The sequence below is a fragment of the Polypterus senegalus genome, chromosome 2, assembly GCF_016835505.1.
Source record: "Polypterus senegalus isolate Bchr_013 chromosome 2, ASM1683550v1, whole genome shotgun sequence".
NCBI classification, from domain to species: domain Eukaryota; kingdom Metazoa; phylum Chordata; class Cladistia; order Polypteriformes; family Polypteridae; genus Polypterus; species Polypterus senegalus.
In genome coordinates, this window is record NC_053155.1 from 275,789,486 (window position 1) to 275,803,966 (window position 14,481).

Sequence of the window (14,481 nt, forward strand, 5' to 3'; positions counted from 1 at the left end):
GTGGACTTTGTTTATTTTTCTTCATCCTGCTGTTGTCAGCAGTTCTTCAACTGTTTCACATCAAGCAGTACATAGTCATGACATTAAATACATATCACACTTAAACGTTTATAGAAAATTTGTTTAATCACATTTTTTAAAACTTAAGTGCAATGTTTGATAGAAGCAGCAATTCACCAAGGGGGCTATTTACAAATATTACCCTGTACAATATAAACTTATGTTCTTTTGTCTATGTACACTATTTACATTATTTTACTTAATGTATTAGTTTCAAATATGGTTGATTTCATTAGATCAAGTTGAAACGGACAAGTAATGCACTTGCTTGAATCTTACTTAAAACAGTAAAATAACACTTCGGTGCTCCCTTGAAACAAATTGTGCTCATCAGGGACTTACAAACCATCATCCATCTGTTTTCCATAGTTATGGTCCTAGGAAATCTCATGAAGTACAGTTTCTTTAAAAAATACATACAAAACATACTACATGAATACCTTACATACAGTAAAACACATGCAGGCACGGCTTTAGCTACTGCTGCACTGAAACATTTACCAGCAGAAATATTCCTACATGTACCTTTCAAAATTACTGTATGGTAATATATAATTTCATTTTAGTGGATATGTACATTTTGTAAACCATAGTTTTTTGTTTTCGTTAGTGGAAAATATTTAAAACTGAAAAAATGTTTCTGTAACCTCCATACATTAATTTTTGTTCTTAATAAAGTATAAAGTATTACCCCAAACTAATATTGTGCACAAAGGGATTTCTGTAAAGAAAGGCTGTTTTGAATTTTCATTTTCTGAACAGCAGTATTTAAAGTATAAGTTGCACTATGAAATTGAAAAAGACAGGTGTACCACAAGAGGTGTGCAGCCGCATGCTTAACACTTATCAGGGTTTCTCTTTTTTGTTTAAATGTCCATTTTACTTGACATCTCTTAGATTATTTGGTCCCTTTGTGAGTGTGGGGTTGTGTGTAAGGGCGCCCTGCGATGGTCTGGGACTCTCTCTGGGGACTAGTTCCTACCAAGCACCTAGTGCTGTCACTCCAAGCGGACCTAAATTGAACTAAGTGGGTTTGAAAATGGCATGGTATGATAAGATAGGTTTAAAGAATCCTTTTTTACAGTAAAAAATCTTTTAGAGTAATAAATAGTGATACAAAAGCTTAATAAACACCCCTGATGCACAACCTTCACAAGCATATCTTCTGCTTTTTGTTGTAACTGGTCTTAAATTTGGAACCTCACTATTAAAGATGTATCATATTAGTTGAGTTTTAAGACATATGCTTCAAGAAGACTCAGGGAATGTTAATTGATTGATTCAATTCCTGCAGGAAATGAAAATATTGATTTTTTTGCACCAGTTTAAAACTGTACTATACAGTAGAATGCAATATGGATCTGCAGTTTTCTTTCTTCTGACAGATTTCTGTAAACGTAGAAGAATCTTCATTTTTATTCCTGATAAGAGTTTATTAATGTATTTTATTCATATAGCTTATGTTTTACTCTAAAGTTGCTTCTGAGTCACAGTACTACACTTATTTACATATCTTTAGACGACTGACTGGGCAAGTGTCTCAGGTGGGTATTATAGGACTGATTGAAGCAGCAGTCTTGTGATTTAAACTTTAGCATCTAACTGCCTATACCACACACCTTTGCAGAATAAACATTATGCCAAATCAAAGTTTTTGATGAAAATTAGGCCTCTATAAATATTTATTTACATCACATTCAGGTGATGTAAATAAATTAGGATGACATATTTTAATACTGTACTCCAAACTAGGAAATCACCTGGATGGTAGTTTAGCAGCTTTTAAGGTTTGCTTTCACAGAATAAAAAATACAGCCATGCATCTTGTTTTCATCAAGTGCCTTTAGCTCACTGATTACCATTGTTTTTAATCAAGTTGTAAGTGGGTTTATAAAAGGAATCAATATGTATCATTATGTACTTCTTTGGCATTACTGATCAATCTATTGTCCTGGGTATACTTTGATTCAGTTGGAGAAAAAGCTGTGCACAGAAATTCAGATGGGTTATGTTAGACATTACTCTGAAAGCTTGCCAGTCTCCCGCAGTAGAATAAGCTGTGTGATTTAACCCAACACAATAGTTCAATGCCCAAATTGAATTAAGTCATCTTATAAATCTAAGCACTGGGTTACTGCTTCTGAATACACGTTCAGTATGAATAAAGAGCCTATTATAAAATCCTCATTTTATAAAGAGCCATATTCAGTTTCAGTCTCTGATTGACCCCTCACCAGGTACATACAGAAATAACACAAAGCAGTTTCTTGCCTACTCATTTACAGCTCAGACTCCTTCTCATTTTCATTATCATTGAGATAATACTCATCATCGGTTGTTGTGTCCGTGTCAGACTCCTCAAAAGCAGATAAACTACTCCGATAACTCTTTGAAGGCATCCGCTCCCTTGGCGATATACTTTCTTGTGAAGTCAAGCTTCCTGTAGAGGCAGAGCTAAATGTCCTTTTCCTATCAACAAAAGGGAGACCAGCCCTTCTGGGCGACAAGGGTGATATAAGGTCACCAGGTCTCCAAAGTCTTCCCTCTGTAAGGGATCTTTTCACATGCTCCAAGAACTTTGCCTGTTGTTCTTCCCCATAAATGGAAATTTCTGGGAGTCGCCGCCGGTAGTTGTTCTTATTCAGAATGGTTTCATTTGTGGGAAAATGTAATGATTCATTTTCATTTGATAAACTATAGTTGAGCTGCTCAGAATAGCTTCTGTATAATGGACTGTGTTTTGCAGGTGGAGAGATTGGTGGACCTGTAGATATTCGCCGCTTTTTATCCTGCTTGTCCTTCTGAACGTGGTAAACAGAATAATAGCTATTGCTTTTTAAGTCCAGATTTATGGAATTGTCATTAGAACTGCTTACATTTATGTCCATTAAGCTTTTTGAGCTTTTTATTTTATGCTTTAAAATGTCTTCCCTGTTTATTGCATTGTAGTTAAACAATGGCTTTGGATTTTTGTACATAATCTCATTTTCATTTTCAGCATCTTCTGAATAATTCAGGTCCCACTGAGATCTGAAAAATGGGCTTTGCTTCATAGTGTTGACTGTCTTTCCATGAAAGATTTTGTCATTATAATAACTATTTTCAGAATATGTTCGACCAGTCCTGTAGCCAAGACTCCTGGAAGAAAAATAGTTAGTGATTACATTTAAATCTTTAAGACGGTTTGAGTTCAAAGTGGGGTGATTTTCTTTGTCCTGCAAATCCTCCGTATAACTGAAAGCAGTACTCTTTTGATGAGTCAAGTCGCCAGTCCATCTTGAGTTGCTGTCCATTAAATCATTATTTACAAGTATGTTCCTGTTTTTGTCAGCATATGACAATCTTAGTGCATGACGCAGTTCATTTTGCTGGTTATTCACAGAACTGCTGCCAAAACCTTGGACTGTAGTATACATATTTTTGTTGTTTTCAGTATCTGGAATGTTCTCTGAGTATATGCCACCTTTGATCTTAGAAAGATTAAGCATCTGTTGTGCAGATGTACTGCTTTCTTCCAAGTCTGTACGCTTTTCAAATGGAAATGGTTCTTCCTTGTTCACTTTGCTTGAGCTGATTAGACATTCCTGCCTCCCACCAAACAAATAATTCTCATCATTAGAACCCATATTTAAAGAGACATTTGAATCCTTTTTATTGGTTTCACCAAAGTCAATAATACCTTTAGAACTGTAACTCTCCTGTATATTTTGCAATATCGTTTTTCCACTGCCCAGATCAGCTAATGTGTTTGGTTTAATCTGTGCACAGTTTCTATCATTTGGCACCTGGTTTGGGAGTCTGACAGCTGAATGATTCCGAGCGATTTGCATGTCCTTCCTTGGCACTGTCAGAGACTCTTTTGATTTTTCAGATTTGTAGATGTTTGCTCTTGGAGATGTCTTTGGTGATTCACAAGAATACTTTGTATGGCCCTTTTCAGATTCCATCTGAGAAGAAGAAACCTCTTCGTGATCTAAGCCACTTGTGCTTGATTTGAGCTTGTGAGAGAATGGAACACTTACTCTGCTTCCATATTCCTTGGTGAAGACTGAAGGCAAAGATGTATGTGTAAATTCATGTGTGGCAGGAGAGAGAGTTGTAGGGTATACATTTGGAGACCTAGAGTCATTTCTGCTTTCATAGGAATCAAATACAGAATCTGTACTAGATAAGGTATTAGAGCGATTTTCTTTATTTGAAAATATTTGGTTTTCCCAAAGATAAGTGGAAGATGAACCTATAGGTTCATCTATTGTTTTTTCGTTACTAGTAAAGAAGCCCAAGGGAGATGCAGATTTAGGGGAACTGAAGTATTTAGGAGATGGATAATTACACACAACATGCTTGGTATGGGAATTTCTAAAAGGAGATGTTGGACTGTTTAAGGCTGGGCTGCTGCTGCGAATCTTCCTGTCAGGGTTATTCATGTAATTTATAGTTGCATAACCTTTTCCTTCAGTTGTAAAAGTTCTGTCATCAGCAGGAGAAAATGGCCGTTGGGTCATTGTCTCTTTTGGAGAGCCTATCTGTAAATAATCATTTCGCATACTGCCTGCTGTTACATTTGCCGAGTTGCTTATGCTCTCAGAGGTTTGGTTATTAATGGGTTGCACTATAGCATATGAAAATGTAGGACTTCTCATAATACCATGATTACCTTCTTTTCTTAAAACCATTGCAGGAGATATAGGATTTCCTTTTATTCCAGGGGAAAGGGGCTTGCCAGTATTACTGAGTACAAGACACTCATTGTCTGCACCTGAAATAGGTGAACTGGAGGTGTGTTCCTTGGGAGTAACAAGTACATGTCTAGAGCTGGAAGGGCTAAATCTTGTAGGTGAAGGAAGACCTTTAACATTCAGATTCTCTCCAGAGGATAATGGCCTGCGCCCTGCCATTGGGTCACTATACTGAAAGGAAGTATTATTGGGACTATGGCAGATTTCTTTTGTGCTTTCACTGCTTGTCATTGTTGGAATGTCCACACCCTGGAAAGGCCAGTTTTGAGCATCAGGTTCTTTTACAAGATTGGAATCTGCAAATCTTTTCGACATAGAGGGTTCACAAGTGCTTGTGCTATTAGGTGTATCTTCCAGAAAATAGGAAATAGGAGCATTTTGGGATTGGAACTGGTGCTGACTGGCAGAAGCAATAGTACAGGTCTTAAACTTTTGTAAGGAAGGAACTTCTGAGCTCTTGCAGACATTACTTTTAAAACCATCATCCCTTGGAGATGTACTGTGCAAATTCTTGTACAAATCTGAGATGTATGTGCGACCTGAAGTTCTATTTTTTTTTAAGTCGTCAGCCACTTCAACATTTTGAACATTTTCATAATCACGTGGGTCACTATTGGATATGTCCATCAACCAACTTCCTACTTTATCATTTTTAACTTCAGGAAAGTTATGACGAGTTGGATGATGATTTGCTTTTAAGGTATTGTCTTTGTTTCGAGGCAGCAGCTCAGCACGGTATGAGCAAATGTCACCATTTCCATTAAATTCTTTTGTAATGACCATTAAAGATCTTAATGGTGGAGAAATTGGTAACATTGTATTCCGATTAGCATCAGTAGCCAAATGCTGCTTGGAAGTACCACATTTCTGGTGTTTCTCTAGTGTATCCCTGTAACTGTAAAGTTGGAAAAAGTCACGTTTTTTTCTGCTTTCTGTTAAAGATTCATCCCTTGCAAGATCACTCATTGATGTTTTTGTAGGCACACACTGTAAAGTGTTATATTTGTTTTTACTTATATTTCCATTGTCACTGTTTTCAAAGGTACCAAGAGATTGCCACCTCTGTAATTTTGGTTTATAAAGTTCCCTGAACTTGGAGGATGGTTCTTTTAGGCTATAAGTTGTGGATTTGATTTGATCAAGCTTTACTGTTGTTTCTTCACTGGTTATTGCAATGTTTTTTACTGTTCTTTCAAAACTTGATGTGCTCTCCATTTCTTTTTTACTCCTATATTGTGATGGAAAAATATAACCGGTCTTCCCATTTAAAGGTGATGAAGGTTTGTAGAGATTTTCATGTGATGTGGCAACATTATGTGTAGAGCAGGGAAAAGACTTCTCTCCTAAGTCGTCTTCAAACCTCCTTTGAGAGACAGTTTCAGAATATTTTTCACTGTTTTGTACATGGACAGATTTCTCTTCTGCAAGTTTCTTATCCAACTGCTCTAAAACTTTGAGAATAAAAATATGGTTAATAAATTACACAGATTAATATTAACCAAACTTAAGTTTAGTACAAAAACTTTGATAGACAAGAGCTTGAATCCACCTTAATAAAAGGATAAGTGTCTGTCTGTGTATGTGTCTGGTTGCTATGGTTCTATCATTCAAAAAGGTGTCACATCATAAACATTTTAGTAATAAAATGTATTGCATTTATTATTCCAGTATGTAGTGCATCACAAATCATTACCGCTGGTTTTAAAAATCCCATACCAAATGGAATACAACAGAGACATACCCTTCAGCAAGGTACATAGCAAAAGTTAACACTGAGGTTTACATGGATTACAACACGTCTTAGAATGGTAGCACAGTTAGTGCTTTCTTAAAGTGACAATTGCATATTAGGTTTTTAGTACCTGATGGCACTGTGAAGTTTTATGATCTGTCCGGGATTAATTCAAGTCCTGGAGCTCATATGCAGGACTAACATAAAAAATGCCATTATCCTAGGTGGTGGCTGAAATTATGATTAGCACTGCTGCCATAAAGTTCTGTACCCAGTGAAGTCACAGCAGTGTAAACCTTGTGGGTTCTCCTAGTAGATGGGTGGGTGTTCCTTCCACATCCAAAAAACGTTCAGGTTAGGATAAATGAAAATTATAAATTGGCCCAACACTGTCCAGTTCTAGTACCTGCTTTTTCCCTTCAATTCGGCTTATGATCTGTTATGATCTGATTCACTAGGACTCAGACAGCAGCTTGAGAACAATGAAGAGATAGTTGATCTAGTTTGGTTTTGTTTTTTCTAATTATGTGCTGTTTTGTTGGATTCACTATGCAGCCATACTATATATAATTGTACTTTTCAGTAAACTGACACCTTACACTTTAATATAATGCATTTTTGTTAGCCATTTTTGTCTAGTTCTCATTATAATTAACAAGAATGGTTAATCATATGTCTTGTGGCTTCTGGTCAAGAGAGGTTCAGACACATGAAGATAAAGAGCATAGGTGTTGAAGGCACCCATAGGGCAAGAAATATCAAATATTTAAAATTATTCTTTAGTTTATTAATAAAGAGTGGGGTTTAGCACATACCATTCAGAGTCTCTTCATCCATATGAATTTCAGAAGACGTGCTGTTCTTTCCATAAGACTGTTGTGATATGTTACTTTCCTGATTAATGGGATTTAATTTAGCCTATTTTATAAATAAAAAAAAAGTAATTATTAAAAGAATATTATTCAATTCCATCTAATCAGTTCTATATTTTAACAAATCTGGAATTAAAGTACACAACTAGATTCTCAAACCAAGCATATGCCATACAATCACAGTCCACTTTATTAAGAAATTCAATTGCATTTGTATTAATTATTAGTTCAAATATCACAGATGCTATAAAATTTAGCAGATTTGGATATCCATCCCATCCATCCATCCATCCATTTTCTAACCCGCTGATTTGGATATGCAAGATATAATTAAAACAGATCTAGTTTTAGATGCACCTAACCCAATTCAGGGTCATAGAAGGGACAGAGCTTATCCTGGCAACAAAGGGACAAGGCAGGAAAGAAGCATGGACAAGGTTGCATTGCACGGTGAGTCCCAGTAACACAAACATGGGTTAATGGTGATTTTAAATTGGACGCATCCACCCATGTGGATATAAGAAAAATGTGCAAACTCCACACACACCCAACTAAGTACAGATTCAAACCTAGGATGCTGGATTCATGAGGCAGCACTAAATGTTAAGCCACTGCCCTTCCCAAGATTACAATTGCTTCAAAGAAATTAACAAAAAAAAAACCAATGTTAATTAAGAAAGGCCAGAGCAAGCATTAAATAAAATCTTTTGAACGGTTTCTTTATGTATTTAGTAAACCATCCCCAAAGACTGTATTATGAATTTAACAAACCATATTGAAAAAGTAATGTGTTTATTAGAAATGTTTTGAGAGAAATGTTATACTGAATCATAGCAGCTACAGACTTATGTAGCAGTGGCACAATAATGATGTGTTAAACTTTCATTTGTAATCTTATCAGCCAATACTATTATAAGCATAACAATTCAATGTATTTGAGAATTTTCAAAATGCATTGGCCTATAATGCTTATAAGCAAATGTTATTCCATACCATTTAGCAGTATTACAATGTAATGTATTGGTAAGCAAGTTTTGGACTCTCACATGTATCAAAATAGACAGATTGTTCTTAGGAGATAGTAGATAAGTTGAAAGATGGTCTGCAGACATGAGACATTGTAGACTGTTTTTGTAGCTTTAGATAATAATGTATGAGCAAGTGTAAGGGCTGTCCAGTAAGCCAAGTATTAATGTTTGACAATCCTGCAAAATCGCTTGAAACAATTTAATTCTACTTTCAGGAAGACTGACATTTCAAAATAAAATAGCTAAGGTAGACAGAAGTTCTCAGGTGAGGTAGTTATACACTATGATCATGGCATTGGAGAGTGCCGACGTGTCACATGTTTATTAGTACACACAAGAATTACAATGTACTTTGTACACATGACAATGATGACCCCGTAGTAGTGAGATGGGGGTGTTGCAAATGACTCTTTAGCAGCAAAACAGAATCATGTAAAATGTGTCAAATGATACTAATGGGCTTTTGCCAGAACATCTCTGTAAATATTAATAAGGATGATTCTATAGTTATTGTCTAACCAATATAGCGTGGGTAGTTAACACTTAAAACATATTAGTTCTGTTTAGTTTTCTAGTAATTCTAGTTCCTGGAGTAATGACCTTGACATGATGGAGGCGATTGTGTACTCCATGAACACATTGTCAGCATTCTTAGGCTCCTTGGTAAATTGGCAAAAGTGCATAGATCAGACAAGAGAACCATTCAATTCTTGAATCCTATGATGTTGTTTTTGTTCTGTGGGGAAAACCTTTCCTATACCAATCATTTGTGGAATTTATTTGCAAGCTTCTTATGGACATTTGATAGGCGTAAACTAGTCAGACAGGTGTGGGCAAAATGGCCAAAAAATCCATATCATGATTAAAACTTCTAACATTTTCATTAGGTACCTGTATAAATATATCTTTCTATTATATAAAAAAAAATCCTGGGACGAGGCAAGGCTTTTTTTAAGAGATTTTTTGAAGTCCTGCGAGATGATAGTTTAGCCATGAGATTTTTTTCAAGTCACGCCATCCTCTCAACCATATTCAACCACACACACGGTACTCTCACCTCTCATTCGTGTGAATGCTTTTGACAGAAGCAGATCCTGCACTCTCAGATCTTACAAATGTTAACGTTTTCCTCACTTTAAGTTCCCAATTAAAGAAGACGTATTATGTCCAAATCTTATTGACGAATTTCATCACGAAGGGTTCTAAACAGAAGGAATGAGTACACGGGCAATCCAAGCAACAAGAAACGATGAAGTCAAACGAATTAAACGGCAAAAATGATGATCGTTTACGCAGCACAATTGGTTAAGTTGGTGATGATCGTGCTGAAGATAAAAACATCAACTTACAATATCCCGAAGAATAACTACAACCGTTAACACCATCCCGTCTTCCACCACACAAATTACTGTAGAAAGAAGGACGTATCCAAGAAAAGTAATGTAGTACATCTTCAGGGGATAACATTAGACAATAAAAGAGATCTTGATATTCCGTTTGTATTAAAACGTTAAAAGTTTCCCATTAGAGTAGCTTTTGCAAAGACAATTAAAAAATCTCAGAGCCAAACATTTGAAAAAGTCATTTTATTTATTAGAGAGAAAGAAACGAAATTCAAATCACAGGCAATTATACACTGTATTGTCACAATGAAAGACCAAACCCAGAATCAAAATTCAATGCAATATTGATGAAAATTTTATTAAAAAAATTGTTTTTACTGAAGTTTTACAATAAAAGTTTAAAAAGTATTTTTAAAAGCCAAACAGAACAAAATTGTATTACACAATGAATAACTCTAATGCAACATCTCTCTCTCTCTCTCTCTCTCTCTCTCTCTCTCTCTCTCTCTCTCTCTCTCTCTCTCTCTCTCTCTCTCTCTCTCTCTCTCTCTCTCTCTCTCTCTCTCTCTCTCTCTCTCTCTCTCTCTCTCTCTCTCTCTCTCTCTCTCTCTCTCTATATATATATATATATATATATATATATATATATATATATATATATATATAATTCACTAAGGCAAGACACCCATGGAAAGCACGCCGGAAGGGGCGTGGATTCACTAAGCCGCCGACAAGCAAGATGCCCATGGCGCATGCAGGAAGGAGCCACGCCCACCAACTCTAAGACCATTGGATACGACGACAACTCGCAGAACTACGCTCACCAACTCGGACGCGATGACACAGGAAAAACAGCGTCATTTATGTTCGTCTGTCGTGGAGTCCACAGGCACCTCTGAGCCACATTGACTGTTCATAGAGACATGTTTCTCGCTGAAGTGAATTGCTATATGCAGCGTGTAAAACAGTTTGCGAGGGGTATCCCATGGGATCCTTAAAACAATCCTTTAAAACTGAGGTTAAAACACAATGAAAGAAGCAGTCTTTAAAAACTAATAAGCCCTGTGCCTCTGTTTCATTACCGTCTCACCTACTTCACCAATGCAGGCCCTGCAACAGATGCTCTCTCAGCAGCTGACCTTCTCTGTGCCTGACCGGTTCACACAGAGGCACCACATGACCAGGCAATGTGTATGCTTCGAGAACGAGGGTGGACGCAGCAGGACTATCTAAGAAGAGGCATGTTTGTCGCGGATGTGAATTGTTGTATGCAGCGTGTAAAACAGTTTCCGAGGGGTTTCCCATGGTCTTAGACTTGGTGGCCGGGTCTCTGTCAGTTGCTCTTGCCACCAGGCACATGACCAGGCAGTGTGTATGCTTCGAGTGCGAGGGTGGACGCGACAGGACCATCTAAGAAAAATCATGTCGCGGATGTGAATTGCTGTATGCGGCATGTAGAGCAGTTTGCGAGGGGTTTCCCATGGTCTTACAGTTGGTGGGCGGGTCTCTGTTAGTTGCTCTTGTGAGCGGGCACATGACCAGGCAGTGTGTGTGCTTCGAGAGCGTGGGTGGACGCGACAGCACCATCTAAGAAGATTCATATTTGTCGCGGATGTGAATCGCTGTATGCAGCGTGTAAAACAATTTGTCGCGAATGTGAATCGCTGTATGCAGCATGTAAAACGCTGTATTGTATGTTACCCTCTCCAGAGTTACATCTTTTCATTCACTTACAGTCGTATACACAATGAAGTAAGCAGTCTTTAAAAACCGAGTTTTCGGTTACGACGCACCACCGCGTGCACAATAGCAAACTGTTTTACACGCTACATACAGTACAGCAATTCGCATCCGCAACAAACATGCGTCTTCTTAGATGCTCCTGCAATTTGTACACACCCACCTCCCACTTCGCTACTACCGTGGTCGGGTGTCTTGGTTGATTATATATAGAGAGGCAGCCAAAACCGCACAGAGCAATAAAAAGTCTACGTGAGTCACAGGTGCATCTGGACTGTGCAAAGACGACAACGACTCGAGTGACGAGTTGGAGATGGGCACATGAGCAGGCAGTGCATACGGGACGAGAAATCAGCAGACTAGCACGACGAAGGGAGCGGAGTGGATGTCCTTCTCCTCTCCTCGTGTTCCACCCACCTCGCCTGAGCGCCGCACAGAGAAGTGTGTGTTGGTTCTTTCTGTGCATTGTTACAATGTTGCTTTTCTTGCTGATTTATAACATTACCGATTTTTCAAATGTAAATTTTTTCCCTCTTTTAAAAATCATTAAAAAACCAGCCTGATTATGCGGCGTATGGTATGCCGCGGGTTGGCTAGTGAAACATAATTTACTTTCAAATTATTACGTTTTACTATTTTTTAATATGGTTAATTATTCGCTGTAATGTAAAATGTTTAGTTCTATTACGGATATGTAACAATTACCATGAAAATAACAATCTGTTTAAATTGTACATCTGCATCCCTGTACGTGAGTGGCAGAACTGCAAAGAGGCTAGCGTGTAGCGAGCATGGGGCAAAGCCCCCTAGTTTGTAGATACGTTTCAGAATAAAAGCTTTTAACAAAAATCCAGTTTCCTAATGATTAATTGTGCACACAGGTGTATCTTATCTCTGTTGTTAATGATCTGCAAACACAAGGCACCTCTTTTTTCTATCCGCCTTCCCAGTTTCATTCTTCAGGCTACTAATGTAAATTTTTAAGCAATTAATATTTAAGCAAATAATATTGTTAAGCAGTTGGTGACAAAGCAGCATAGCCAGCTAGGACATTTCCAGAAAAGACCTAGGAGAAGCCAAAGGTAGTAACAGTTTTCTGAAAATGCTTGATGAACAACACTTCTGGAAGAACTGTAGCAACACCTTGGGAGAATGGTCCATTTGGTACCTCAGAAGTGGTGCAAATGTAGTTGGTCTGTCATTATTTCCATATAGCCCAAGGATTATATCCAGCAGTGAAGACAGTCTGTTCAAAGGATAATGTTCTTGCAAAGGTAGGATTGTCCAAGAGGTTTGGGTCAACCAAGAAAGCAGTCATTCAAATGAAGGCACGTGGGGTAGGAGTTTGAAGAAGCAAGCAACGGATATTTGGGTTAATTCATGAGACTATAAAACAAAATCAGTATGTTTAGGTAGAAAGGCTGGAGATCACTCAGCTTGTTCCCTTACATTGAAAAGAATGATCAAAATGGGAATATTTGATGGATATGCCTTTTATATTAGAAGCATTTGCTGTGGCCAGAGTCATTTCCAAGGCCATGGTCACTATTGTTGTTGAGAAGCAATAGCAAGGCCATGGTGTTGAACTTTATTAGGATGGCATGGTTTATAGAACTCTTCATAGTTGCATGGAATATGCTTATAGCACCTCTAGACAAACAGAATGAAAATACAATTCCGCCCATAAACAGCCTTTATTAAGGGAATACTGCTCCATGTGTTAGAATGCTAATAAGGTGACTATAGTGGGTTATTAAACATCTAGCTGAAGAGCAACAACATGGGCTTGCTTGCTTGGAAACAGTGGATCAACTGTGTGCCTCCATAGATGGTTGAGGGATTGAAGTAGTATGTCTACTCTGTCTATTAAGGCTTTATGGACGTACAATAGATAAGACTTCCAAGTGTGTAGCTCACATTGTTTTGTGAGAGGTCTTGTACTTTTAGGAGATGTTAAGGTAAATGTGTGCATTTCAGATTCTGTATTTGCAGAGGGAGAGTGGTCATGGTTAGTACTGAGAAGTGAATCTGTCCAAGGTGAGTGTAGAGGTCTGGTGTAGGATTTTCATTGACAAAATAAAATGGTTCAAAAAATGCTTGAAGTCTTCTTAATATCGGGACCAGATGACTGTGGGTTTTTTTTGCAATTAATGTCATTTTCATTCCACGGAATTTTAAGGCAGGTATCTGTCATAATAATCTGCACGTCCAAACCCTAAGTCAACTCTGTCATTAAAAAAACAACAACAAAAAAAAAAAACCCTAAAACCTTTGAATGGTTTGGGAAATGAGCAGATGACCCAAGTTCTGGCTTGCTTGGAACTGTAATATTCACCAAATGATTAGTGCAATACATTTCACAAGAGGGTATTTATTGTTCAAAATAATTTCTGGATTTTTTTTTTTTCCTGCATGCTACCATAGGGACATGTGTCCATAGTGAACTTGTACGACACTGCTTTAACAATTTTGTGATTTTCTATGTAATATATAAAATACTCATAAAAAATATATTATACAGTATATATATATATATATATATATATATATATATATAAAAACAGAAATCCAAACTTAAAAAGTGATTCAGCTTACTTGTTCATAGTTTTTTGTATCAATCTGCCTTCCAGCATTCTGGTCAGTTACACTGCAAAAGAAAAAATAAAAACACAACCATCTTATATGCAAGCGATACACATAATTCTTTGCATAATTTAAACCATCTACTGGACATTTGTATTTGGTGATAGACTTGGATAAAATCATGTTGATTTAAGAAAGAATTATTTGTATGTTAATCTAGTTCAGAATTTGTGAAAGGTAAAATCCATCCTGATTCCTGCATGTGCAAGACAGGGACCAGTAATGGTTGTATCACCCACGTAGCACTGGACCACACAAAGAAACAACCAACTTAGAAGTCTCAGTTAATCTAAAGTCGTGTTTAATGGAACTTAATTTTCCCCG

The 14,481-nt window shown here is 37.2% G+C and overlaps 1 protein-coding gene across 1 annotated transcript in view; it reads right to left on the reverse strand.

Moving 5' to 3' along the window:
- The window catches only part of zmp:0000000991, a 59,245-nt gene continuing 44,764 nt past the window's right edge, over positions 1 to 14,481 (reverse strand). Inside the window, exons 4-6 of the mRNA XM_039745617.1 lie at positions 14,110 to 14,161; positions 7,347 to 7,449; positions 1 to 6,250 (exon numbers count right to left, since the gene is read on the reverse strand). Of these exons, the coding sequence (XP_039601551.1) occupies positions 2,340 to 6,250; positions 7,347 to 7,449; positions 14,110 to 14,161 (4,066 nt within the window). The 3' untranslated portion in view covers positions 1 to 2,339. The remainder of the gene's footprint in view (positions 6,251 to 7,346; positions 7,450 to 14,109; positions 14,162 to 14,481) is intronic.